Source organism: Leucoraja erinacea, chromosome 5 (genome assembly GCF_028641065.1).
Source record: "Leucoraja erinacea ecotype New England chromosome 5, Leri_hhj_1, whole genome shotgun sequence".
In the NCBI taxonomy this organism is placed as follows: domain Eukaryota; kingdom Metazoa; phylum Chordata; class Chondrichthyes; order Rajiformes; family Rajidae; genus Leucoraja; species Leucoraja erinaceus.
This window is the reverse complement of record NC_073381.1, coordinates 3,852,743-3,880,612: the sequence shown is the minus strand read 5'-3', so window position 1 is coordinate 3,880,612 and position 27,870 is coordinate 3,852,743. Positions and strand designations below refer to the sequence as shown.

Below are 27,870 nucleotides of genomic sequence, written 5' to 3'. Positions count from 1 at the left end.
GGCAAGCTTGGTGCTGGCCGATACGATTCATTCTCCCATTTTATCAATCGATCCAAGCGAGGTCAGCATGGTGGCGCAGCAGTAGAGTCGCTCGCTGCCTTACAGCGCTTACAGGCCCCCGGAGACCCCCGGGCTCGATCCCGACTACGGGCGCTGTCTGTACGGAGTTTGCACGTTCCCCCGTGACCTGCGTGGGTTTGCTCCGGGTGCTCCGGTTTCCTCCCGCGCTCCAAAGACGTACAGGTATGTAGGTTAATTGGCTTTGGTATAAATGTAAATTGTCCCTAGTGTGTGTGGGATAGTGTTACTGTGCGGGGATCGCTGGTCGGTTCGGACTCGGTGGGCCAAAGGGACCTTTTTCGTGCCGTATCTCTAAACTAGTCGGGAAAAAAAAGTATTTTTAAGGAATTTGGTCAAAAGTGGGGGAATCGAGAACCAGAGGACATAGGTTTAAAGTGACAGGGGAGAGATTTAATAGCTACCCAGAGTGAGGATGTTGCCAAGATTCGAGGTATCTCCCTGAGCTATTGGGCAGTCGAGGTCTTTATTCCAGGAGGCAGAGGGGAATAGAACGGGTGGACGCACAGATTCTCTGGCCCAGAATCGAGAACTAGAGAACATAGGTTTAAGGTGAAGGGGGTAACCTTTAATTAGGGACCTGAGGGGTTAAGGGTGTATGGAACGAGCTGCCGGAGGAGGTAGTTGAGGAAGGTGCTATTGCAACGTTCAAGGAACATTTGGACAGGTACAGGGATAGGATACGGGCAAACACAAGCAGGTGGGACTAGTGTAGCTGGGACATGTTGGCCGGTGTGGGCACATTGGGCCGAAAGGGCCTATTTCCACGCTGTACGACTATTGTGAGCAGTTTTGGGCCCCATATCTGAGGAAGGATGCGCTGGCTCTGGAGAGGGTCCAGAGGAGGTTTACAAGAATGATCCCAGAACTGAGTGGGTTAACATATGATGAGCGTTTGACAGCACTGGGCCTGTACTCGCTGGGGTTTAGAAAGATGAGGGGGTCATCTCATTGAAACATGCCGAATAGTGAATGGCTCGTATAGAGTGGATGTGGAGGGCATGTCTCCACTAGTGGGAGAGTCTAGGACCAGAGGGCACAGCCTCAGAATTAAAGTATGCACCTAGAGAAAGGAGATGAGGGGAAATTTATTTTGTGAGAGGGTGGTGAATCTGTGGAACTCATTGCCACAGACGGCTGTGGAGACCAAGTCAGTGGAGGTTTTTAAGGCAGAGATAGTCAGATGGTTTTTCCAGCATCTGCAGTCCCTTCTTAAAGAGATTGACAGATTCTTGATTAGTACGGGTGTCAGGGGTTATGGGGAGAAGGCAGGAGAATGGGGTTAGGAGGGAGAGATAGATCAGCCATGATTGAATGGCGGAGTGGATTTGAAGGGCCGAATGGCCTAACTCTACTCCTATCTTAACTGGTTGGACAGGCTAGATGCAGGAAGATTGTTCCCGATGTTGGGGAAGTCCAGGACAAGGGGTCACACTTTAAGGATAAAGGGGAAATCCTTTAGGACTGAGATGAGAAAAACATTTTTCACACAGAGAGTGGTGAATCTGTGGAACTCTCTGCCACAGAAGGTAGTTGAGTCCAGTTCATTGGCTATATTTAAGAGGGAGTTAGATGTGGCCCTTGTGGCTAAAGGGATCAGGGGGTATGGAGAGAAGGCGGGTACAGGATACTGAGTTGGATGATCAGCCATGATCATATTGAATGGCGGTGCAGGCTCGAAGGGCCGAATGGCCTACTCCTGCACCTATTTTCTATGTTTCTATGTTTCTATCCCTTATGAACTTGTGACTCCTCATCCTCCTGACGTTGTTTCTTACAAAGGTAGGATTTATAATTTGCTGGGTTGAGAGGGAGAGATAGATCAGCCATGATTGAATGGCGGAGTGGACTTGATGGGCCGAATGGCCTATTTCTGCTGGTGGGACGGATGGACACGGCTTTCTCTACATCTGTCTCTACGACTGTGTTTCAGGTCTACTCCAGCGGCGACCTGCACCACTTTGTCGACGGCTTTGACGAGAGCAAGAGCAACTGGATGCGATACGTTAACCCCACCCGCTCGAAGCAAGAGCAGTGCCTGGCCGCATGTCAGAATGGGATGGACATCTACTTCTACACGGTGAAGGCCATCCCCGCCAACCAGGAGCTCCTGGTCTGGTACTGCAGCGAGTTTGCCGAACGCCTCCACTACCCAGCCTCCGATGACCTGATGATGATCAAGCTGAGTGAGTGGACCCACAGTTAGAGTCATAGAGTGATATAATAGACAATAGACAATAGGTGCAGGAGTAGGCCATTCGGCACCCAGCACCGTCATTCAATGTGATCATGGCTGATCATCCCCAATCAGTACCCCGTTCCTGCCTTCTCCCCATATCCCCTGACTCCGCTATCTTTAAGAGCCCTATCTAGCTCTCTCTTGAAAGCATCCAGAAAACCAGCCTCCACCACTGAGGCAGAGAATTCCACAGACTCACCACTCACTGTGAGAAAAAATGTTTCCTCATCTCCGTTCTAAATGGCTTACCCCTTATTCTTAAACTGTGTGGCCCCTGGTTCTGGACTACTCCTTTCCCTTATGAACTTATGACTTCTCATTACCCTGATGTTGTTTCGTACATAGGTAGGATTTATAATATGTTGGGTTGAGAGGGAGAGATAGATCAGCCATGATTGAATGGCGGAATGGACTTGATGGGCCGATGGCCCAACATCGGGAACATGTTTTCTGCCTCTGGCGTGTCCAAGCCCTTAACAATCTTATATGTTTCAATGAGATCCCCTCTGATCCAGAGTGTACAAGCCCAGCCGCTCCATTCTCTCAGCATATGACAGTCCCGCCATCCCGGGAATTAACCTTGTAAACCTCCGCTGCACTCCCTCAATAGCAAGAATGTCCTTCCTCAAATTAGTGCGGAAATGGCCCAACTCGCCCACACCGGCCAACAATGTCCCTGCTACACTAGTCCCACCTGCCAGCGCTTGGTCAATAACCCTCCAAACCTGCCCTATCCATGTACCTGTCCAACTGTTTCTTAAACGATGGGATAGTCCCAGCCTCAACTACCTTCTCTGGCAGCTCGTTCCATACACCCACCACCCTCTGTGTGTGAAACTTACCCCTCAGCTTCCTATTAAATCCTTTCCCCCTTCACCTTGAACCTATCTCCTCTGGTCCTCGATTCCCCTACTCTGGGCAAAAGACTCTGTGCATCTACCCAATCTATTCCTCTCATGATTGTATACACCTGAATGAATGAATGTATGATGAATGAATGAATGTACGAATGAATGAATGGATGAATGAATGAATGAATGGATGAATGAATGAATGCATGAATGAATGAATGAATGGATGAATGAATGAATGAATGCATGAATGAATGAATGAATGCATGAATGAATGAATGAATGAATGGATGAATGAATGAATGAATGGATGAATGAATGGATGAATGAATGGATGAATGAATGGATGAATGAATGAATGGATGAATGAATGAAAGAATGGATGAAAGATTGAATGAATGGATGACTGAATGAATGAATGAATGAATGGCAAGTCACAGTGAAACCCTATTGTTATGCATATCCAACCTACAGGGTCATGTTCATAAGTGATAGGAGAAGAATTAGGCCATTCGGCCCATCAAGTAAATTATCCTACCAACCGGCAGGTTTATGGGATGTGGGAGGAAACCAGAGCACCCTGAGAAAACCCACGCAGGTCACGGGGAGAACGTACAAACTCCGTACAGACAGCACCCATAGTCAGGATCGAACCCGGGCCTCTGGCGCTACGAGGCAGCGACTCTACTGCTGTGCCGCCCTATGCTCCACAGTTCTATGTTCATAAGTTATAGGAGCAGAAGAAGGCCATTTGGCCCATCAAGTCTACTCAGCCATTCAATCATGGCTGATCTATCTCTCCCTCCTAACCCCATTCTCCTGCCTTCTCCCTAGAAACGCTGACACCCGTACTAATCAAGAATCTATTGAGGCAGTGCAGCGTAGGATCACGAGATTGATCCCTGGGATGGTGGAACTGTCATATGAGGAAAGATTGAAAAGACTAGGCTTGTATTCACTGGAGTTTAGAAGGAAGAGGGGATATCTTATAGAAACATATATAAAATTATAAAAGGACTGGACAAGCTAGATGCAGGAAAAATGTTCCCAATGTTGGGCGAGTCCAGAACCAGGGGCCACAGTCTTCGAATAAAGGGGAGGTCATTTAAGGCTGAGGTGAGAAAAAAACGTTTTCACCCAGAGAGTTGTGAATTTGTGGAATTCCCTGCCACAGAGGGCAGTGGAGGCCAAATCACTGGATGGATTTAAGAGAGAGTTAGATAGAGCTGTAGGGGCTAGTGGAGTCAAGGGATATGGGGAGAAGGCAGGCACGGGTTATTGATTGGGGACGATCAGCCATGATCAAAATGAATGGCGGTGCTGGCTCGAAGGGCCGAATGGCCTCCTCCTGCACCTAGTTTCTATGTTTCGATGTTTCTATCTGTCTCTGCCTTATGCAAAGAGTCGCCACATAATTGGCGCTGACAAAGTCTCAACGTATCCCACCCCCCACTGCCCCCCTTTTACGGGGATCCACCCACGCTAATTTTGAGGTTCATTTTCCAGGTGGGAGGACAACCAACCTCCCTTCCATTTCTCTTTGCTGCCACTTTGTGATTTGTTTTCACACCTTACCCTTCCATATCTCTGCACTCCCTCTCCCCTGACCCTCAAGGCTGATGAAGGGTCTCGACCCAAAACGTCGCCCATTCTTTGTCTCCGGAGATGCTGCCTGTCCCGCTGAGTTACTCCAGCATCTTGTGACCTTTTGTCTGAGGTCGGGGGAGATGAGAGTTGGAACGAGTCTTGTGCCTTTGCAATTAGCCATCCACCAAATGGGGAATTTGATGGGGTTTTTTGATCTTTTAGAAGTGCTGGATTATACGTGGCGGTAAATATTTTTGTCCCAAAACTGAAATCGTATCCTCTTCTCTTCCCTGCCTCCAGAGTGCATCAATCTGCCGAAGATTGAGGACCTACATGGGAAATGGCAGCACAGTCCAGGAGTCCCACACAGCGGTAAGGAAGGGTTTTCTCTAGCTTGGCTTGGAGATGCAGCTTGGAAACAGGCCCTTCGGCCCACCATGCTAACTATCAATCGCCCATTCACACTCGTTCCAATTTCCCATCCACTCCCGACACACCGGGAGGGCAATTTACAGAGGGTAAATTAGCCCACAAACCTGCAAGTCTTTGGGGTGCAGGAGCAAACCAGAGCACCCGGAGAAAATCCCACACGGTCCCACACAGGGAGAACCTGCAAACTCCGAACAGACTGCGCCCGAGGGCAGAATTGAACTCGGGGCTGCTATGTGCTGTTATAGTACCTCTTATATAGTATAGTTATAGTACCTCGATCTGCTCCTCTGGCAGCTCATTCCATACACCCACCACACTCTGAATGGAAAAGTTGTCCCTCAGGTTCCTAGAAACTCTTTCCCCTCTCACCATCTATCTCTTGGTAACCAAGTCTGGAAGCCATTTTGATTTTTTATGGCACCATATTTTCATTTTACCAGCATTTGTCAGATTACAATCATTTACTTCTCTACCCCCTCCCCCCCTAAAGTTAAAACTGGTTGTGGTCACAGACCGATTGGCGAGAGTCGTAAATTTGCCTTCTCAGCAAAAAAAATCAAAGTCAGTAAGTGAAAGGTCATGCCAGCCGTAGGTACTCGGGGATTATTTTTTTACACGTGGAAATTTTTCATCAGGCTGGAAAAAACGTCCCGATTTACCTGATGCCCCGAGTCCCCACGGCTGGCATAGCGAGCCGCTACGATACATCCACGGCCTCCTACAGACTCGTTACGAACATTCTGCGAGTTTGAAAACTCGGGAGAATTTGTGAATAATTCAGGAGAAATTGTGACTAACTCGGGGGAGTGTACAGGCCCTTCACCCTCTCTGCAAAGGAATAAGACATTGCTTGAGGGTAATAGCATGCTGCATCCTTCATAGCAGGGTTGGGGGGGGGGGGGGGGGAATCTGTAATCAGTGTAAAGCACTCGACGGAACCCGTGTTTAACTGCAGATAACAGGACCGGAGATGTACTGTGAACTTGTCCTCTTATTACTGCCCCGTACAATGGCTCTGGGGCGAGCTGCAGTGATCTGGTAAGGCAGGCATCTAGTCTGCTGTGGTTGCTGCAGCTCTGACTGCCCGCCTTTGTTACTTTCTTCAGAACTGAGTGTGAGGCCTCAAGGAGCAGAGAGGTTCTACTGCAGTTGTACAGGGTCTTGGTGAGACCACACCTGGAGTATTGCGTACAGTTTTGGTCTCCAAATCTGAGGAAGGACATTATTGCCATAGAGGGAGTGCAGAGAAGGTTCACCAGACTGATTCCTGGGATGTCAGGACTGTCTTATGAAGAAAGACTGGATAGACTTGGTTATACTCTCTAGAATTTAGAAGATTGAGAGGGGATCTTATAGAAACTTACAAAATTCTTAAGGGGTTGGACAGGCTAGATGCAGGAAGATTGTTCCCGATGTTAGGGAAGTCCAGGACAAGGGGTCACAGCTTAAGGATAAAGGGGAAATCCTTTAAAACCGAGATGAGAAGAACTTTTTTCACACAGAGAGTGGTGAATCTCTGGAACTCTCTGCCACAGAGGGTAGTTGAGGCCAGTTCATTGGCTATATTTAAGAGGGAGTTAGATGTGGCCCTTGTGGCTAAGGGGATCAGGGGGTATGGAGAGAAGGCAGGTACGGGATACTGAGTTGGATGATCAGCCATGATCATATTGAATGGCGGTGCAGGCTCGAAGGGCCGAATGGCCTACTCCTGCACCTAATTTCTATGTTTCTATGTTTCTAACTCAGTAGCAGAAGTGATACAGCAGAACGGGGAGACATGTTGCGGTGTGGGCAGGTCTCCCGGCTTCCAGGCTCAAAGAGCCAGTCCCCACTTACAGTACCGTTGCCGCGTCTTTCAGGCCAAACACCGCTCACGGGCGGCACGGCACGGTGGCTCAGCGGTAGAGTTTGCTGCCTTACAGCAAAATGCAGCGCCGGGTTTAATCCCGACCGCGGGTGCTGTCTGTACGGAGTTTGCACGTTCTCCCCGTGATCTGCGAGGGTTTTCTCCGAGATCTTCGGTTTCCTTCCACACTCCACAAAGACGTGCAGGTTTGTAGGTTAAATGGCTTGATTAAAAAAAAAGTTAAATTGTCCAAGTTGGCGATATGCAGAGTACTGCCCTGCCGACTACAACATTCAGAAGCTTCAGGTACTCCCAGACCTGCTGTTTTATCTCTTCCTGTTTAAATTAGTTTAGCTGAGTTATTTAGATGTACAGTTTGGAAACAGGTGTTTAGTTTAGTTTAATTGTTTCCATGTACTTAGGGTTTGCCAACTTTCTAACTCCCAAATAAGGGGCAAACGGTCAAAATAAGGGACAAATTCCCGACGGCAATTCGTTGCCCGACTCGGTCCGTGGCTGGGTGAATGATGAGTTGGCCCCGGGTGCTGGACTGCCGCTGCTGCACTCCACGGGCTGCACTACGTCGGGACGGGTGAGGCGGGGTCCGACCACACAGTCCCCTCGACCCGAGTAGTAGCAGACAAATACGGGACAAGGGTGGTCCCGTACGGGACAAACCAATATACGGGATGTCCCGGCTCATACGGGACAGTTGGCAACCCTGGATGTTTTATTTTATTTTAATTTAGTTTAGTTTAGTTCTTTACATGTATAGCGTGGAAACAGTTCCTCCGTTTAGTTTAAGAAAGAACTGCAGATGCTGGAAAAATCGAAGGTAGACAAAGTCAGCGGGTGAGGCAGAATCTATGGAGCGAAGGAATAGGTGACGTTTCGGGTTGAGACCCTTCTTCAGTCTGAAGAAGGGTCTTGACCTGAAACATAGAAACATAGAAACATAGAAAATAGGTGCAGGAGGAGGCCATTCGGCCCTTCGAGCCTTCACCGCCATTCAATATGATCATGGCTGAAACGTCACCCATTCCTTCGCTCCATAGATGCTGCCTCACCCACATTAGTTTAGTTTAGTTTAGTTTAGTTTGGTTTGGTTTGGAGATCCAGCGTGAACATGCAACATCTTAGATGGGACATGTTGTTCGTTGTGGGCAAGTTCGGCCAAAGGGCTTTTTCCCAAGCCTCGATGCCAATATTAGCACGCACTATCCTTTTGCCGCCTAGCTTAACGATACAGCGTGGGCACAGGCCGTACAACCCACCGTACAAGTCCGCGCCGGCCAGCGATCGCCCGTTCACCCCAGTTGCATCCCACACAATGAACGTGTCCAGCTCGCATGACCCTGTGACTCTGTAACTCCTGAACCTTGGCCGTTGTTGTTCCAATGTTCCAATGTTCCAATCCTGATCCTTTAGGACAGTGATTCCCAACCTGGCAAATTTCAGGGGTGGGGCACAGAAAAATGTCGGGATTAAGGGGGGCCACAGATTCAATGAAGGGGGCCACAGAGCTTCCACCCTGTTGCCTCCTAAATTTCACTTCCAATAAATTTAAATCGATGTAGTTGAAATATGTTTGATGTTTGTGGAATAGAATAAAAGATGTGTAATTAATAGACAGTGATATTTTTATGGAAGGTATTATAATATTGAAGTACGTTTTTTTCCGCTAATAATGTCGGTGGGGGGCAAACAGAAAAATTAAAAGATCCCAAGGGGGCCATGAGCTAAAACATGTTGGGAACCACTGGTTTAGGACACGGGACAGACTTGGAAAAGCAGGTTGTGAGCCTCCGTCGCTCCTACAAACACAGGCACATCATTTCTTTCACTGCCCCTCTGGCCCATCCATTAACCAGGAGTCGGTGGGAATAACACTGACAGCTCACTTCCCGGAGCGTGGACTTAAGAAAAGTTCACTGACTACTTGAACTTCCTGCCCGCCAAGCCCTATTTGAGAGATGGGTATCTCTCCCGCGATAACCCCCGCTATTTATTTTTGTCTAGTGGCCAATGTGTGTGTGTGTGTGTGTGTGTGTGTGTGCACTATCTGGGCAAACTATCAGCACCTTTCCTGCAGTGTCCACACTGGCCTGTTTATTTAGCCTTGCCGCAGCAGATAGGCACTGATCTCTGATCGTCCATCAACGCTGCTGAGACCTGGAGTACTCGCTCATCCCCGGCTTCCAGAAGCACTTTGTCTGACGGCTTCTAGCTGTCGAGTTGAAACGACAGCCCAAGCCCTGTGCGTCCTTGCTTACACTAGAGACCGCCGCGGGCCTGGGTATTGATAGAAGCGGGGGTTGGGGGAAGGACTGTAAACAGTGTGCGGAAACAAAACAGTGTGAGGAAATGGGCCACGTTTGATCTCGATGGTGGAATTCCTCCACCCTCCCCAACCCCCCCTCCTCCTATCCTTCGCCCCCAAGAAATGATCACCAAATGCACGGTGGCGCAGCGGTAGAGTTACTACCTTATAGAGCCGTGGTCCCGGGTTCGATCCTGACTACGGGCGCTGTCTGTACGGAGTTTGTACGTTCTCCCCGTGACCTGCGTGGGTTTTCTCCGAGATCTTCAGTTGCCTCCCACGCTCCAAAAGCGTACAGGTCTTTTAGGTTCATTGGCCTGATAATTGTTAAAAAATAAAATTGCCCCTGGTGGGTGTAGGATGGTGTTAATGTGCGGGGGTCGCCAGCCAGCACGGACCCTGGTGGGCCGAAGGGCCTGTTTCTGCTCTGTATCTCTAAACTAAACTAAATCCCCTCTGCCTGCACATGATCCATATCCTTCCAATCCGTCTATCATTAAAAATACCCATTGACTTGGCCTCCTCAGCCTTCTATGTCAATGAATTCCACAGATTCACCACCCTCTGGCTAAATACATTCCTCCTCACCTCCTTTGTGAAGGCACAAGAGTAATCGATTAATACTCTGTGATCTTAGTACCCCCAGAACTCCTTTTCCGGCTTTCTTCTCCCCCGCTCGCCTCCACCTACAATCACTGAAGAACGTCACCTGTCCATGTTCTCCACAGATGGTGCCTGACCCACTGAGTTACTCCAGCACTCTGTGAAACGTCACCTATCCATGTTCTCCAGAGATGCTGCCTGACCCGCTGAGTTACTCCAGCACTGTGTGAAACGTCACCTATCCATGTTCTCCACAGATGCTGCCTGACCCACTCAGTTATGGTGCAGCAGCATCTATGGAGCTAAGGAAATAGGCAACATTTCGGGCCGAAATCCTTCTGGAAATAGGCAACGTTTCGGGCCGAAACCCTTACGGGTTTCAGCCCGAAACATTGCCTATTTCCTTAGCTCCACAGATGCTGCCTGACCCGCTGAGTTACTCCAGCACTCTGTGAAACATCATCTATCCATGTTCACCACAGATGCTGACTGACCCGCTGAGTTACTCCAGCACTCTGTGAAACGTCACCTATCCATGTTCTCCAGAGATGCTGCCTGACCCGCTGAGTTACTCCAGCACTCTGTGAAACGTCACCTATCCATGTTCTCCACAGATGCTGCCTGACCCGCTGAGTTACTCCTTTTGTGTACTACCCATCATCTGCAGTTGTAGAGTCATAGAGTGGTACAGCATGAAAATTGGCCCTTTGGCCCAACTAGCCCATGCTGGCCAACATGTCCCATCTACACTAGTCCCACCTGCCTGCGTTTGGCCCATTATCCCTCTAAACCTGTTCCATCCATGTACCCGTCTAATTGCTTCTTAAACGTTGCGATAGTCCCAGCCAGCCTCAACTACCTCCTCTGGCAGCTCGTTCCATACACCCACCACCCTCACCTTTAACCTCTGCCCTCTGGCTCTCGATTACCTTACTCTGGGCAAGAGACTCTGTTCTTTGTTTCAACAATCTAGCTTTAGTTTAGTTTAGCGATACAGTGCAGAAACAGGTTCTTCGGCCCAGCGACTCCGCGCTGACCAGCGGTCCCAGCATACTATCACTATCCCAAAGTCGGGATCAAACCCGGGTCTCCGGCGCTGCATTCGCTGTAAGGCAGCAACTCTACCGCCGCGCCACCGTGACCATGTTCACCATGGGCATTGTTAGTGGAAGGGCTTGTTCCCGTATTATAGATCTGCATTATGTGTGAAACACGTGGTATCACATTTTGGTAACTAACATTTAAGTTTAAATATAGAAACATGCACACGTTACCTTCTGCCCACCGAGTCCACATCGAACCTCAATCACCTGTTCTCACCAATCCCATGTTATCCCACTTTCCCACCCGCTCCCTACACACTAAGGGTCAATCCACAGAAGCCGGTTGACCTACAAACCCGCACGTCTATGCGAGTGTGGGGAGAAAACCGGAGCACCCGGATACTTTCAAGAGAGAGCTAGATAGGGCTGTTCAAAATAGCGGAGTCAGCGGATATGGGGAGAAGGCAGGAACGGGGTACGATCGGGGCATGATCAGCCATGATCACATTGAATGGCTCGAAGGGCCGAATGGCCTACTCCTGCACCTATTGTATTTTGTCTATCTCTAAAGTCTAAAGATTAGGGACAATTTACAGAAGCTAATTACTGATCGGGGCATGATCAGCCATGATCACATTGAATGGCGGTGCTGGCTCGAAGGGCCGAATGGCCTACTCCTGCACCTATTGTCTATTGTCTATTGTCACCCGAAGGAAACCCATGCAGTTACAGGGAGAACATGCAAACGCCACACAGACGGATCCCGTGGTCAGGATCGAACCGGGGTCTCTGGCGCAGTGCTGCCCTAATAAAATAACATGTAATTTAATTCATTGAGGGAAGACCAGCGGGAGACATTAAAGGGCCTGTCCCACTTGGCGATTTTTTCGGCGAATGCCAGCGTCATATCCGTGTCGCCAAAAGATTTTGAACATTTGAACAAAAAAAATGTTGCAACGCTATAAAAAACACCGCACGTCAATGCCGCAAATTTTTCGGCGAGCTGATACACCAGTCAATGATGCCGGCAGTCGCCGAAAAAATCGCCAAGTGGGACAGGCCCTTAATACTTTAATTTCTACAAAGGAAAGCCTCATTAACAAACATGAAAAGGATATTTGACTTTGGGTTCCTGTTTACAGGGATATCACTGCAGGAAGTGAGCTGCAGTCTGCAGGATTTCAGTAAGCAAGCCATTGTGTGACAATGCGGTGAACCGTGTGGCTGTCGAACCCGTAATGGGCAGCGCAGAATAACGCACCAACACTGGGCAGAGCTTTCTATAACATTAGCCCGGGATATGTTGAAGCTAAACTCCGCTGTAGAGGCTTGTGGCTAGCTCCACTCGGCATGGACAACTTGCCCGCACCGGCCAACATGTCCCAGCCACATTCGTCCCACCTGAGTGCGTTTGGCCTTATCCCTACAAACCTTTGCTGTCCCTGTAAACATAGAAACATAGAAAATAGGTGCAGGAGTAGGCCATTCAGCCCTTCGAACCTGCACCGCCATTCAAAATGATCATCCAACTCACCTGTCCAAATGTCTTAAACTGTGCCTCAACTACCTCCTCTGGTAACTCGTTCTGTACACTCACCATATAGGAGTGGTGGCCTCATAGCTCCAGAGACCCGGGTTCAATCCCGACCACGAATGCTGTCTGTACGGAGTTTGCACGTTCTCCCCATGACCTGTGCGGATTTTCTGCAAGATTTTCGATTAGCCCCCGCACTCCAAAGGCGTTCAGGTTTCTGGGTCAATTGGGTTGGTTTAAATATGAATTGTCACTAGTGTGTGCGGGGTAGTGTTAACGTGCGGGGATCGCTGGTCGGCGCGGACCCGGTGTATTTTCCGCCCTGTATCTCTAAACTAAGGTGGTCACGTTGGCGCAGCGGTAGAGTTGCTGCCTTACAGCGAACGCAGCGCCGGAGACCCGGGTTCAATCCCGACTACGGGTGCTGTCTGTACGGAGTTTGTACGTTCTCCCTGTGACCTGCGTGGGTTTTCTCCGAGATCTTCGGTTTCCTCCCACTCTCCAAAGACGTGCAGGTCTGTAGGTTAATTGGCTTGGTGTAAATGTAAATTGTCCCTAGTGTGTGTAGGATAGTGTTAGTGTGCGGGGATCGCTGGGCGGCGCGGACTCGGTGGGCCGAAGGGCCTGTTTCCGCGCTGTATCTCTAAACTACACAAATACTAAACTAAACTACACTTGTAGCACCTGCCTGCATAGTTTTCTCTCATCTCCTTGCAACAAAAGCTTTTTACTGCACCTCGGTACACGTGACAATAAACAAAACCAAACTAAAAAAAACCCCTAAACATTAGAAGTCCATTCATCCCATTGGGTCAATGCTGGCTCTCAGAGTAGGTCATAGAGTGATACAGCGTGGAAACCGGCCCTTTGGCCCAATTTGCCCAACATGTCCTAGCTACACTAGTCCCACCTGCCCGCATTTGGCCCATATCCCTCTAAACCTGTCCGTCCTATCCATGTAACTGTCTAATTGCTTCTTATACTTCTAATTGTTGATATCGTACCTGCCTCGACTACCTCCTCTGGCAGCTCCATACATCTGCCTGGAGCCCACCATCTCTCCACCATTTGCTTCCTAACGTGATAGAAACATAGAAACATAGAAAATAGGTGCAGGAGGAGGCCATTTGGCCCTTCGAGCCGGCACCGCCATTCATTGTGATCATGGCTGATTGTCCCCTATCAATAACCCGTGCCTGCCTTCTCCCCATATCCCTTGATTCCACTAGCCTCTATCTAACTCTCTCTTAAATCCATCCAGTGACTTGGCCTCCACTGCCCTCTGTGGCAGGGAATTCCACAAATTCTCAACTCTCTGGGTGAAAAAGTTTTTTCTCACCTCAGTCTTAAATGGCCTCCCCTTTGTTCTAAGACTGTGTGTGGCCCCTGGTTCTGGACTCGCCCAACATTGGGAACATTTTTCCTGCATCGAGCTTGTCCAGTCCTTTTATAATTTTGCTCTTGCTGCTTTTTCTGCAGAGCTTCGAGGGAAGGTGTACCCGACGGAAGGGAGCGAGGCGGTGAAGGCCGACGCCGTGATGCGCCGAGCTCACGTTGGCGGGGAACACCCGAGCAAGGACAACCAGCGGGCGCAGGTCGCCCATCCCAAGGCGGCTCCCGGGAAGGAGATGGAGCACATCAGCAAGAAGCACAGCCCCGAGCGGACATTCCTCCCTCGTGTTGTCTACCCGTTGAGACCGGAGGACTATGGCGCGGAGAGGCGGGGTTACGCCAAGCGGTCCCCGCTAAAGTCGTCGCTCACCTCCAGCCCGTCGTCCCGGAGCAGCCCGGACCACAGCTTCAAGAGCCTGACTCCGCACAGCAGCCCGGAGTCCCACCTCCCGCCCCTCACCCCGTCCACGGGGGAACGCAAGCAGACGTTCCCGTTCTTGACGGGGCCCTACAACCGAGAAGGCTTGGGGTCCCTCCCGCCCTTCCCCCCTCCTCCCCACCTGCCCTTCCTTCCCACCTACGGGCCGGTGAGCGGGCAGTACTCCAGGTTCATGCTGCCACACTACCCGCTGGGCTGCCACGGACCCACCTCCTTGGCTGGCGTGGGCAACCTGGGCCTCCTGCCCCGGGTCTACCCGTTCTACGGCGGCTTCCCCCACCACGTCTTCGGCCAGTCCGCGCCGCTGGCCGCCGCCGACGGGGCGCGCCGGCTCCTGCTGGCCCCCGAGCGGCCGAGGGACTTCCTGGTTCCCGCCCGCAACAGCGCCTTCACCGCCGCCGGCCACGCCGGCAAAGACGGGACCCCCGACCGCGGGGACTCTTCGCCGCGCGCGGGTATCGCAGCCGCACACACTGATCACCCGGCCGCTCAACCCGCACCTACCTCAGCCGGCCTGGGCAACGGCAACGGCCACGGCCACGGCCACGGCCACGAACGCTCGGAAGAGGCCATGAATCTCATGAAACCAAAGAGGAACCTCACCGGATACAAGACTCTCCCTTACCCCCTAAAGAAGCAGAACGGCAAGATTAAGTACGAGTGTAATGTCTGCTACAAGACCTTCGGCCAGCTGTCAAACCTTAAGGTGGGTGAGCCATGGTTTTGTTCTATGTAGAAAAATAGGAAATAGGCGTGGGTAGGCCGTTCGGCCCTTCGTGCCAGTATTGATCACGGCCGATTGTCCAATATCAGTACCCCGTTCCTGCCTTCTCCCCGTATCCCTTGATTCCATTAGCCCCAAGAGCTGCTTCTAACTCAATAACTCAGAACAAGCACTGTGGAATTCTCTGCCTCAGAGGGCGGTGGAGGCAGGTTCTCTGGATGCTTTCAAGAGAGAGCTAGATAGGGCTCTTAACAAGAGCGGAGTCAGGGGATATGGGGAGAAGGCAGGAACGGGATACTGATTGGGGATGATCAGCCACGATCACATTGAATGGCGGTGCTGGCTCGAAGGGCTGAATGGCCTACTCCTGCACCTATTGTCTATTGTCTATTGACATTCCTTTAGGAAGGAGACGAGGATGAATTTCTTTAGCCAGAAGTTGAATGGACATGATAGAATGGCGGAGTAGCCTTGATGGGCCAAATGGCCTAGTTCTGCTCCTAGAACTTATGAATATGAATTTCAAGAGAGAGCTAGATAGGGCTCTTAAAGATAGCGGAGTCCGGGGATATGGGGAGAAGGCAGGAACGGGCTACTGATTGGGGATGATCAGCCATGATCACATTGAATGGCGGTGCTGGCTCGAAGGGCTGAAAGGCCTATTGTCTATTGTCTATAACTAGGCCATTCGGCCCATCGCGTCTAGTCCGCCATTCAACCATGGCAGATCTATCTTTCCCTCTTAACCGCATTCTCCTGCCTTCTCCCTATAACCCCTGACACACGTACTGGTCAAGGGACATCTTTGCATGGATGCAGCTTTTTAAAAAAAAAAATTGTTTTAGAGATGCAGCACGGAAACAGGTTCCTTTGACCTATGAAGTCCATGCTGCCCAGCGATCACCTGTCCTCTAACACTATCCCACACACTAGTAACAATTTAGACAATAGACAATAGGTGCAGGAATTCGGCCCTTCGAGCCAGCACCGCCATTCAATGTGATCATGGCTGATCATCCACAATCAGTACCCCGTTCCTGCCTTCTCCCCATATCCATTAACTCCGCTATCCCTAAGAGCCCTATCTAGCTCTCTCTTGTAGGCATCCAGAGAACCGGCCTCCACCGCCCTCTGAGGCAGATAATTCCACAGCTTACAGAAGCCAATTAACCTACAAACCTGCACGGATTTGGTATGTGGTAGGAAACCAGGACACCCAGAGTAAACCCACGTGGTCACAGGGAGAACATACAAACAGCACACGGAGCCCGGATCAAACCCGGGTCTCTGGTGCCGTGAGGCAGCAACTCGACCGCTGGGGCACCCTATGCTCCACTGTTCTAGGTTCATAAAGCTCAGGAGCAGAAGCAGCCCATCTAGTCTACTCCGCCATTCTACCTCTGATCTATCTCTCCCTCCTTACCCCATTCTCCTGCCTTCTCCCCACAACCCCTGACACCCGTACAAATCAACAATCTATCTATCTCTGCCTTTCCTCTCACACTCTCCGGTTTCCTCCCACACTCCAAAGACGTGCAGGTTTGTACATTCATTGGCTTGGTATAAATGTAAATTGTCCATAGACTGTGTAGGGTAGTGTTAATGTGCGGGGGGTCACAGGTCGGTGTGGACTCTGTGGGCTGAAGCGCCTGTTTCCACGCTGTATCTCTAAAGTCTAAAGCTTAGTTTCCACGGGTGATTGTCGGTCAGCACCATCTCGATGGGCCGAAGGGCCTGTTTCTTAAAATTCTTAAGGGGTTGGACAGGCTAGATGCAGGAAGATTATTCCCGATGTTGGGGGAAGTCCAGAACAAGGGGTCACAGTTTAAGGATAAGGGGGAAAATCTTTTAGGACCGAGATGAGAAAATCATTTTTTACACAGAGAGAGTGGTGAATCTGTGGAATTCTCTGCCACAGAAGGTAGTTGAGGCCACAGTTCATTGGCTATATTTAAGAGGGAGTTAGATGTGGCCCTTGTGGCTAAAGGGATCAGGGGGTATGGAGAGAAGGCAGGTACAGGATACAGGAGTTGGATGATCAGCCATGATCATGTTGAATGGCGGTGCAGGCTGGAAGGGCCGAATGGCCTACTCCTGCACCTATTTTCTATGTTTCTATGTTACCGTACTGTATCTCTAAAGTCTAGTCGTTGGTCAGCACGGACTAGGTGGGCCGAAGGGCCTGTTTCCGCGCTGTATCTCTGAACTAGGGTTGCCAACTTTCTAACTCCCAAATAAGGGACAAAGAGTCAAAATACGGGACAAATTCCCAACGGCAATTCGTTGCCCGACTCGGTCCGTGGCTGGGTGAATGATGAGTTGGCCTCGGGTGCTGGACTGTAACACAAAGCCCAGCCGGCGGGCCAGCTGAGGAGTTTTGGCCCGGGGGCCGCCCGACATCGCGGGCAAAATCCGGCGCCCCGTCCACCTCGTGAACCGATGATCGGCCGTGAGAAGGAGGGGTGGCGGTGGTGGTGTCGGCGGTAAGCGAAGGTCCGAAGGTCGGACAGCTGGCCGGGCTGCCGACCGACTGGGGTCACGGGCGAGGCGCTGCTGCTGCTGCTGCTGCTGCGCTCCACGGGCTGCACTACGTCGGGACGGGTGAGGCTGGGTCTGACCCGACAGTCCCCTTGACCCGAGTAGTAGCGGTCAAATACGGGATAAGAGCGGTCCTGTATGGGACAAACCAATTTAGCCCAATATACGGGATGTCCCGGCTAATACATAGAAACATTGAAACATAGAAAATAGGTGCAAGAGTAGGCCATTCGGCCCTTCCAGCCTGCACCGCCATTCACTGTGATCATAGCTGATCATCCAACTCAGTATCATGTACCTGCCTTCTCTCCATACCCCCTGATCCTTTTAGCCACAAGGGCCACATCTAACTCCCTCTTAAATATAGCCAATGAACTGGCCTCAACTACCTTCTGTGGCAGAGAGTTCCAGAGATTCACCACTCTCTGTGTGAAAAATGTTTTTCTCATCTCGGTCCTAAAAGATTTCCCCCTTATCCTTAAACTGTGACCCCTTGTTCTGGACTTCCCCAACATCGGGAACAATCTTCCTGCATCTAGCCTGTCCAACCCCTTAAGAATTTTGTAAGTTTCTATAAGATCCCCCCTCAATCTCCTAAATTCTAGCGAGTACAAGCCGAGTCTATCCAGTCTTTCTTCATATGAAAGTCCTGACATCCCAGGAATCAGTCTGGTGAATCTTCTCTGTACTCCCTCTATGGCAAGAATGTCCTTCCTCAGATTAGGAGACCAAAACTGTACGCAATACTCCAGGTGTGGTCTCACCAAGACCCTGTACAACTGCAGTAGAACCTCCCTGCTCCTGTACTCAGATCGGGACGGCTGGCAACACTAGACTGAACTAAACTAAAAACGAAGGGTTTGGAGCCTCAAACGTCGTTTTGTCTCACCAGGTCCACCTGCGAGTCCACAGTGGGGAACGGCCATTCAAGTGTCAGACGTGCAGTAAAGGCTTCACACAACTGGCCCACCTACAGAAGCACTATCTCGTTCACACTGGGGAGAAACCACACGAATGCCAGGTAGACGACCAGTTTCATTGCTGTATTTTTTAAAACAAGACGAGTTTAAGAAAGAACTGCAGATGCTGGAAAAATCGAAGGCGGACAGAAATGCTGGAGAAACTCAGCGGGTGAGGCAGCATCTATGGAGCGAAGGAATAGGTGACGTTTCGGGTCTCGACCCGAAACGTCACCTATTCCTTCGCTCCATAGACGCTGCCTCACCCGCTGAGCTCCTCCAGCATTTTTGCCTGCTCCTTTAGAGTCATAGCTCTGTTCAGTTTGGTTTATTGTCACGTGTACCGAGGTACAGTGAAAAGCCTTTGTTGCATGCTAACCAGTCAGCGGAAAGACAATATGCGATTGCAATCGAGCCGTCCACAGTGTACAGATACATGATAAGGGAATAACGTTTAGTGCAAGGTAAAGCCAGCAAAGTCCGATCAAGGATAGTCCAAGGGACACCAATGAGGTAGACAGTAGTTCAGGACCGCTGTCTGGTTGTGGTAGGATGGTTCAGTTGCCTGATAACAGCTGGGAAGAAACTGTCCCTGAATCTGGAGGTGTGCGTTTTCACACTTCTGTACCTCTTGCCCGATGGGAGACGGGGAGAAGAGGGCGTGACTGGTCCTTGATGATGCTGCTGGCCTTGCCGAGGCAGCGTGAGGTGTAGATGGAGTCAATGGAAGGGAGGTTGGTTTGTGCGATGGTCTGGGCTGCGTCCACAATTGCCTGCGATTTCTTAAGAGTCTTGGATGGAGCCGTTCCCAAACCGTGCTGCGACTCATCGCGGAAACTATGTCGTGCAGCGTGGAAACTTGCCCACACACCGACCAAGGTGCTCCATCTACACTAGTTTCCCACCTGCCTGCGTTGGGCCCACGTCCCTCTAGCCGATCAAAATCCACGTGGGTGGCGAAACAGCCTGATTGAAAACAGTATCAGTCATCGACCAAAGCAATATTAACTAAATCTGAACGGTGGCGCAGCGGTAGAGACAGCGCCAGAGACCCAGGCTGGATCCTGACTTGGCGTGCTGTCTGTACGGAGTTTGCACGTGCTCCCCGTGACCGCGTGGGTTTGCTCCAGGTGATCCGGTTTCCTCCTACTCCAAAGATGTACAGTGTTTGCAGGTTCATTGGCTTCGGTGAAAATTGGCCCTAGTGTGTAGGATAGTGCTAGTGTGCAGGTCTACTGCTGGTCGGCACAGCAGGGGCTGTCTGCGCTGGATCTAAAGTCTAACGTTTAGTGCGCACGGGGTGATCGTTGGTCGGCACGGACTCAGTGGGCCGAAGGGCCGTACTGTGTCTCAAAAGCGTAAAGTCTACAGTCTGGTGTGATCATTGGTCGGCACAGGCTAGATGGGCTGAAGGGACTGTTTCCACGCTGTATCTCAAAACAAAACTAATTCAGAATTACTGTAAGGGCCCTGTCCCACTGTACGAGCTTATTCAAGAGCTCTCCCGAGTTTAAAAAAAAATCAAACTCGTGGTAAGCACGGAGAATGCACGTAGCGGGTACGTCGGAGCTCGGGGACGTCTCTTAGTGGCTCGGGAAACGCGGTAAGCTCGGGAAACGCGGTAAGCTCGGGAAGACTCGTGAAGATTTTTCAACATGTCCACGAGAGCCTCGAGTACCTACGAGCGGCTATTACCGTAAATCTCCGAGTTCGAATCAGGAGGAACTCGGGAGAACTCTTGAAATAGCTCGTACAGTGGGACAGCCCCATCAGGCTGTCGATCTTCCAGAATCCTGCAGCCTTGGGGAGAAAGTTGTCATTTATGCGACTGGGAAAGATATGTGGTCTTAAGCAAACATTACTTGTGGGCTAGTGTTGCACAAGAACAAATGGCCTGTGGCTGTTTGTAATAATAGGAAGTGATGATAGAGAGCGTCTGCAGACTGTTCAGTGAAACGCAAGGAAAGTTATTCCTTTGTAGAGAGTGTTAGCAACTTAGATCTGCCACACTGCCCTGCTGCCTGCCTCCTAACATGTTACACCGGTGCAGGGCAGGGGCAGAGGAACCAGAGCATACAGATTTAAGGTGAGGGGGAAAGATTAAATAGGAATCTGAGGGGTAACCTTTTCACACAGAGGGGGGTGGGTGTAGGTAACGAGATGCCAGAGGAGGTAGTTGAGGCAGGGACTATCCCAACGTTTAAGAATCATTTGGACAAGTAATGGACATGGATAGAACAGGTTTAGAGGAATATGGACCAAACGCGGGCAGGTGGGACTAGTGTAGATGAGGCGTGTTGCTCAGTTGGGATGAAGTTGGGATGAAGGGCCTGTCTCCACACTTTATGACTCTTATGACTTTACAACATGGATAAGTGACGTTTCAGGTCGGGGTCAGTTTCAAGAAGGGTCCCAACCCGAAATGTCACCGATCCATGTTCTCCAGAGATGCTGCCTGACCCGCTGAGTTACTCCAGCACTCTGTGAAACGTCACCTATCCATGTTCTCCACAGATGCTGCCTGACCCGCTGAGTTACTCCAGCACTCTGTGAAACATCACCTATCCATGTTCTCCACAGATGCTGCCTGACCCGCTGAGTTACTCCAGCACTTTGCGTCTCATTTTTAAGTTGAGAAGGATAAGGATCTGAAAGAGGTGTATAAAATAATATGGGTACAAAATAGGGTGATGCACAGAGTTCTTTACCCCTGGTACGGGCATCAAGAACCAGGGGACATGGGTTCAAGGTGAGAGGGGAAAAGTGCAGTGAAACAGTCCACTCGGCCCAACTTGTCCACACTGATCAACATGTCTTAGAATAAAGGGGAGGCCATTTAAGACTGAGGTGAGAAAAAAACAGAGGGCAGTGGAGGCCAAGTCACTGGATGGATTTAAGAGAGAGTTAGATAGAGCTCTAGGGGCTAGTGGAGTCAAGGGCTCGCCTGCAGTCCGTTTGTTTTTACTTTTTTGTGTCGTTTTTTATTTCGTTTTGTCTAGTTAAGTTTTTGGTTTTTAGCTTGTGTTTATGGGTGGAAGGGAAGGGGGTTGAAACGGGGCTTGCTGTCTCTCCCTTCAGGGGAATGCGACTTTTTTGTCGTATCCCCCTTCTCTGCCTCCGTCTGCGCTGAGGCCTAATGGCGGAGCTGGCGACCTCGAGACTCCGGAGGCAGCCAGTCAGGACTTGCCCTGGGCTCGCTCCCGTGAGGGCGGCCCAGCTCGGGGCTGGAACGGTGGTCCCGGTGACTGGGACGGCGTTCTGGCGGCGGTGACCTGAGTCCGGGGTTCAGCCGCGGGCCGGCGGCTGCGTCCGCTGGACTGGAGGGCGGCAGTTTCGACCACCCCGGGCCGCGGTGTTTGAGCCGGCCCGTTTGCGGGGTTCGGTGAGCCCTTAATTCTCAAATCATGTCCTATTGTTTGAATCTTCCCTACTCTCAGTGGGAAAAGCTTATCCACGTCAACTCTGTCTATCCCTCTCATCATTTTAAAGACCTCTATCAAGTCCCCCCTTAACCTTCTGCGCTCCAAAGAATAAAGACCTAACTTGTTCAACCTTTCTCTGTAACTTAGTTGCTGAAATCCAGGTAACATTCTAGTAAATCTCCCCTGTACTCTCTCTATTTTGTTGACATCTTTCCTACAAGTAGGCGACCAAAATTGTACACCATACTCCAGAATTGGCCTCACCAATGCCTTGTACAATTGTAACATTACATCCCAACTTTTATACTCAATGCTCTGATTTATAAAGGCCAGCATACCAAAAGCTTTCTTTGCCACCCTATCTACATGAGATTCCACCTTCAGGGAACTATGCAGTTATTCCTAGATCCCTCTGTTCAACTGCATTCTTCAATTCCCTACCATTTACCATGTACGTCCTATTTTGATTTGTCCTGCCAAGGTGTAGCACCTCACACTTATCAGCATTAAACTCCATCTGCCATCTTTCAGTCCACTCTTCCAAATAACCTAAATCTCTCTGTAGACTTTGAAAATCTACTTCATTATCCACAACCCTACCTATCTTAGTATCATCTGCATACTTACTAATCCAATTTACCACACCATCATCCAGATCATTGATGTACATGACAAACAACAGTGGACCCAACACAGATCCCTGTGGCACCCCACTAGTCACCTGCCTCCAACCTGACAAACAACCATCCACCATTACTCTCTGGCATCTCCCATTCAGCCACTGTTGAATCCATCTTGCCACTCCACCATTAATACCCAACCATTGAACCTTCTTAACCAACCTTCCATGAGGAACCTTGTTAAAGGCCTTACTGAGTCCATATATACAACATCCACTGCTTTACCCTCATCAATTTCCCGAGTAACCTCTTCAAAGAATTCAAGAAGATTAGTCAAACATGACCGTCCAGGCACAAATCCATGTTGACTGTTCCTAATCAGACACTGTTTATCCAGATGCTTATATATATTATCTCGTAATATCCTTTCCATTAATTTGCCCACCACTGACGTCAAACTAACAGGTCTATAATTGTTAGGTTTACTCTTAGAAACCTTTTTAAACAATGGAACAACTTAGAAACATAGAAAATAGGTGCGGGAGTAGGCCATTCGGCCCTTCGAACCTGCACCGCCATTCAATATGATCATGGCTGATCATCCAACTCAGTATCCTGTACCTGCCTTCTCTCCATACCCCCTGATCCCTTTAGCCACAAGGGCCGCATCTAACTCCCTCTTAAATATAGCAGTTGCGCGAATCCTCCAGCACCATTCCCGTTTCTAATGACATTTGAAATGTTTCTGTCATAGCCCCTGCTATTTCTACACTAACTTCCCTCAATATCCTAGGGAATATCCTGTCAGGACATGGAGACTTATCCACTTTTATATTTTTCAAAAGTGTCAGTACTTCCTCGTCTTTGAATCTCATAGTTTCCATGGCTACTCTACTTGTTTCCCTTACCTCACATAATTCAATATCCTTCTCCTTGGTGAATACCAAAGAAAAGAATTTGTTCAATATCTCCCCAATAGACAATAGACAATAGGTGCAGGAGTAGGCCATTTGGCCCTTCGAGCCAGCACTGCTATTCAACGTGATCATGGCTGATCATCCCCAATCAGTGCCCCATCCCTGCCTTCTCCCCATATCCCCTGACTCCACTATCTTCAAGAGCCCTGAGTAGTGTGTGTAGGATTGTGTTAGTGTGCGGGGATCGCTGGTCAGCATGGACTCGGTGGGCCGAAGGGCCTTGTTTCTGCGCTGTGTCTCGGAACTAATCTGAACTGAATTAAATATTGAACATGCAATCAAGCCACAAAGTGGCTCAGCCACCAAGCACGACACCCGGAGGCTGCAGCGAATTGTCCGATCAGCAGAGAAGGTTATTTGCTGCAACCTTCCCTCCATTGATGAACTGTACACTGCAAGGGCCAGGAAGCGAGCGGGCAGGATCATCTCTGACCCCTCTCACCCTGGCCACAAACTCTTTGTATCACTTCCCTCTGGAAGGCGAGTCCGGACGGTCAAAGCTGCCACAGCCAGACATAAAAACAGCTTTTTATCCACGAGTAGTTGCTCTACTCAAGAACCAAAAATCTGTAGCCTCCCTTTGATCTGGTATTTTGTTGTTTCACATGCTTGATCGATGGTGTTTTATCAATAATGTTTTATCATTATTAATGTTTAGTGTTTTCGAAGTCATTCGTGACTGTCATTGTACGTCATGTTGTTACTTGTGGGCGGAGCACCAAGGCAAATTCCTTGTATGTGAATACTTGGCCAATAAACGCACTTACTTACTTACTTACTTACAATGATGGCTGATCTGTCTGTCCCTCTCTCTCATACAGGTGTGTCGCAAGAGGTTTAGCAGTACCAGCAACCTGAAGACTCATCTGCGTCTACACTCGGGGGAGAAGCCATACCAGTGCAAGCTGTGCCCGGCCAAGTTCACCCAGTTTGTCCACCTGAAGCTGCACAAGCGCCTTCACACCAGGGAGCGCCCGCACAAGTGCCTCCAGTGCCACAAGACCTACATCCACCACTGCAGCCTGAAGGCCCACCTGAGGGGCAACTGCCCCATGGCCCCCGCCCCGGGCCGCTCGCTGGAGGACCTCCACCGCTTCAACGAGGAGATCAACAGGTTCGACATCAGCGACGGGGCCGACAAGCTGGACGAGATGGGCCAGGGGGACGAGGTGGGCTCCACGGTGGAGAGGCAGATCTTCTCCATGCTGAGGAGGGAGGTGGAGGAGGCCACGTACCAGAGGGGGCTCATGGCCCCCGGGTGCAACCTGTACGAGAGGCTCGACTCTTCGGTCATGAAATTGGCGCACGGCAGCCCGCGGCCCCCGGTGCCCATCAAGGTCAAGCAGGAAAGCATGGAAGCCACGGCCTCTTGAGATCCAAGCCAACCTCATCTCAGGCACAAAGCATATATATGACTCAGGAGAGCCAAGCCTGCTTGGAACGTTCAAATGTACATAGATCTCCACACCGGAAAAACAAACAAACTGCAGGGTGGACTGACTGATCTCGTGTTGGCGTTGTCCTCAGTCCCCAGTAGAAGGGGCCTCAAGGCATTCATCTCAGGGTACCCCCACTGAAGTATTTGACACCGACCAGCCTTACACCAAAGGGGGTGGGGGGAAAAAAAAATGCTTGAGGACAATCATTTTCAGCAGAATTATTTTTCCAAGAGAATAATCCGTAATTTATTATGCAATTGACTCTGTTATGCAATGCCCGAAAAATCATGCTCACAGTGACTCGAAATTAATCATTGTGATCGCATGTGGAAATGTTGTATGTTTGGATTCTCTCTGTTGCCATTCTCTTTATAGTTTCTTTACACTGGGCTTGGATTTTTTTTTTAAATTAAAAATGAACGGGATCCTAGTGGGAAGGCGAGCTGAAAAAATTTGAAATTGGAATATTTGAAAATAGTTTTGTAAAAACACTGTCGCAATATGGTGTATTGCCAAAGCAGGAAGTCTTTAGAGAATCGTGGAGTCTTCAGAATCTTTCTTTGGTTTTCCTTAATCCCTGTTTTTATTCCCTTCCCCCAATTGTTTGTTCTTTATCTACCCCCCCCCCCCCCCCCCGCCCCCTCCCCCTCCCCCTCCCCCACTCTGGCCCCCTTCCCTCTAATTACCCCATCTCCCACCCCTGTCACTCCACCCCCTCCCTCTCTCACACCCCCCCCCCCCTCCCTCTCTCACCCCCCCCCCTCCCTCTCCCACCCTCACCCCCCTCCCCCTCTCTCTCTCTCACCCCCCCACCCCCCTCCCTCTCCCACCCCCACCCCCCTCCCTCTCCCACCCTCCCCCCCCTCCCTCTCCCCCTCACCCCCTCCCTCTCCCACCCTCACCCCCCTCCCTCTCTCACCCCCACCCCCCCTCCTTGTCACTCCACCCCCTCCCTGTCACCCCACACCCCCTCTCCCTCTGTCACCCCCTCTCCCTCCTCCGATATTCACGCCCACACCACCCCCTCTCCCATATTTTCTAGCCCTCCCCTCTCCCATATTTACCCCCACTCTCCCCCCTGTTTACATAGTAACATACACATAGAAACATAGACAATAGGTGCAGGAGTGGGCCATTTGGCCGATTCGACTCAGCACCGCCATTCAACATGGTCATGGCTGATCATCCCCAATCAGTACCCCGTTCCTGCCTTCTCCCCATATCCCCTGATTCCTTTTGCCCTGAGAGCTAAATCTAACTCTTTCTTGAAAACATCCAGTGAATCGGCCTCCACTGCCTTCTGTGGCAGAGAATTCCACAGATTCACAACTCCCTGGGTGGCAAAAGTGTTTCCTCATCTCAGTCCGAAATGGCCTACCCCTTATTCTTAAACTGTGTGACCCCTGATTCTGGACCCTTGGTTACCCTCCCCCTCCTCTTCCACTCACCCCCCACTCCCACTCCACCTCTGTCACGTAGTCACCCTGCCTGCTCTATTCTTTGTTACCACCACACACTCCCATCTCTGTCACTTACCCCCCCCCCCCCTTCCTACCCTCCCCCCCCCCCCCCACTCCCCTCTCTCCCCCCCCCCTACTCTGCCACTATCATCCCCCCCCCACTCCCTCCCGCCTCTGTCACTGGAGTGAAGGAATGGACACTTTATGAATGAATACTTTATTCATAAGGCACAGTGAAATTCTTTGCTTGCCTACCTAAGGTATGCAAATAGTGGTCACATAAAGGGCACCGATGAATTTTACAGAGTACTTCCCCCGACAAATTTCTTCCCCCCACTCTCTCCCCTCCCTCTAGTTTATTGACCCCCCCATCCCTCCCCTGTAGCCCCCCCACCCCTTCCCTCATCCTCCCCTGAAATCCCCCCTCCCCCCCCCCTGTAGGCCCAACCCCTCCCCCCCCTCCCTCCCCTGTAGCCCCACCCCTTCCTCATCCCTCCCCTGTAACACCCACTGCTCCCTCTCCCTCCCCTGTAACTCCTACTGCCCCCATCCCCCTCCCCCCCCTATAAATCCCACTCCCCTCCCCATCCTCCTCTGTAACCCCCCTCCCCTTCTCCCTCCCTACCCTATAGCCCCCCCCCCCCCCCTCCCTCCTCTATGCTGCTATTCACATCCTTCTCCTACCCTCTCTCTTCACTATCATTTACCCCCCCACCCCCTCCCTCCTCTGTTGCTTATCCCACTCTCTCCTCCCCCTCTCCTCTACCCTCCCTCCCCTCCCCTCCCCTCCCCTCCCATCCGTGTCTCCACCGAATGGCCGAAAGGGTTTGCAAAGCTGAACAAAGGCTACCTCATAGTGTGTGTCCAGTGGTGCAGGGAAGCAGCAGGGAAGAACGCTGGACGGCAGTTGTTATTTCTTGCTTACTGGTAAAAAATGTAGCAGACAATATTTTGTGTGTGTTTTTTTTGTTTTTTTTTTAAATGAAAGAATAGTTTTAAAAAAAATCCTCTTTTAAGTTATGAACCGTGAGTGAGAATCAAGAGAGCCCGTTGCAGAACGGGAGCTTTGGACCAGAGAGAGAAAGACCCAGTACCATTCTGGGTGCCGTTTAAAGAAACTGGACCTTTAACTGTTTAAGAAGGAACTGCGGATGCTGGAAAAATCGAAGGTAGACAAAAAGTGCTGGAGTAACTCAGCGGGTGAGGCAGCATCTATGGAGCGAAGGAAATAGGTGACGTTTCGGGTCGTTTCGGGTCGAGACCCTTCTTCAGATTCAAAGAAGTCCCCTATTCCTTCGCTCCATAGATGCTGCCTCACCCGCTGAGTTTCTCCAGCATTTTTATCTACCTTGGACTTTTAACTGAGT

At 50.5% G+C, this 27,870-nt stretch overlaps 1 protein-coding gene across 1 annotated transcript; it reads left to right on the top strand.

Annotated features, from left to right (window-relative positions):
- Window positions 1-1,336: 1,336 nt before the first annotated feature.
- On the top strand, window positions 1,337-25,634 carry prdm1a (PR domain containing 1a, with ZNF domain). The gene is made up of 5 exons (XM_055635008.1): window positions 1,337-2,264; window positions 5,056-5,127; window positions 14,013-15,070; window positions 18,519-18,647; window positions 24,426-25,634. The coding sequence occupies exons 1-5, from the start codon at window positions 1,907-1,909 to the stop codon at window positions 24,975-24,977; spliced, it is 2,169 nt and encodes a 722-aa protein (XP_055490983.1). The 5' UTR covers window positions 1,337-1,906; the 3' UTR covers window positions 24,978-25,634.
- The last annotated feature ends 2,236 nt before the right edge of the window (window positions 25,635-27,870 follow it).

Excerpts from the sequence above, each read along its gene's own strand:
- prdm1a (XM_055635008.1), top strand. The coding sequence starts at position 1,907 with ATGATTGAATGGCGGAGTGGACTTGATGGGCCGAATGGCCTATTTCTG. Across the intron at positions 2,265-5,055 it reads CCTGATGATGATCAAGCTGA|AGTGCATCAATCTGCCGAAG; the intron begins GTGAGTGGACCC and ends CCCTGCCTCCAG. Across the intron at positions 18,648-24,425 it reads AGAAACCACACGAATGCCAG|GTGTGTCGCAAGAGGTTTAG; the intron begins GTAGACGACCAG and ends TCTCTCATACAG.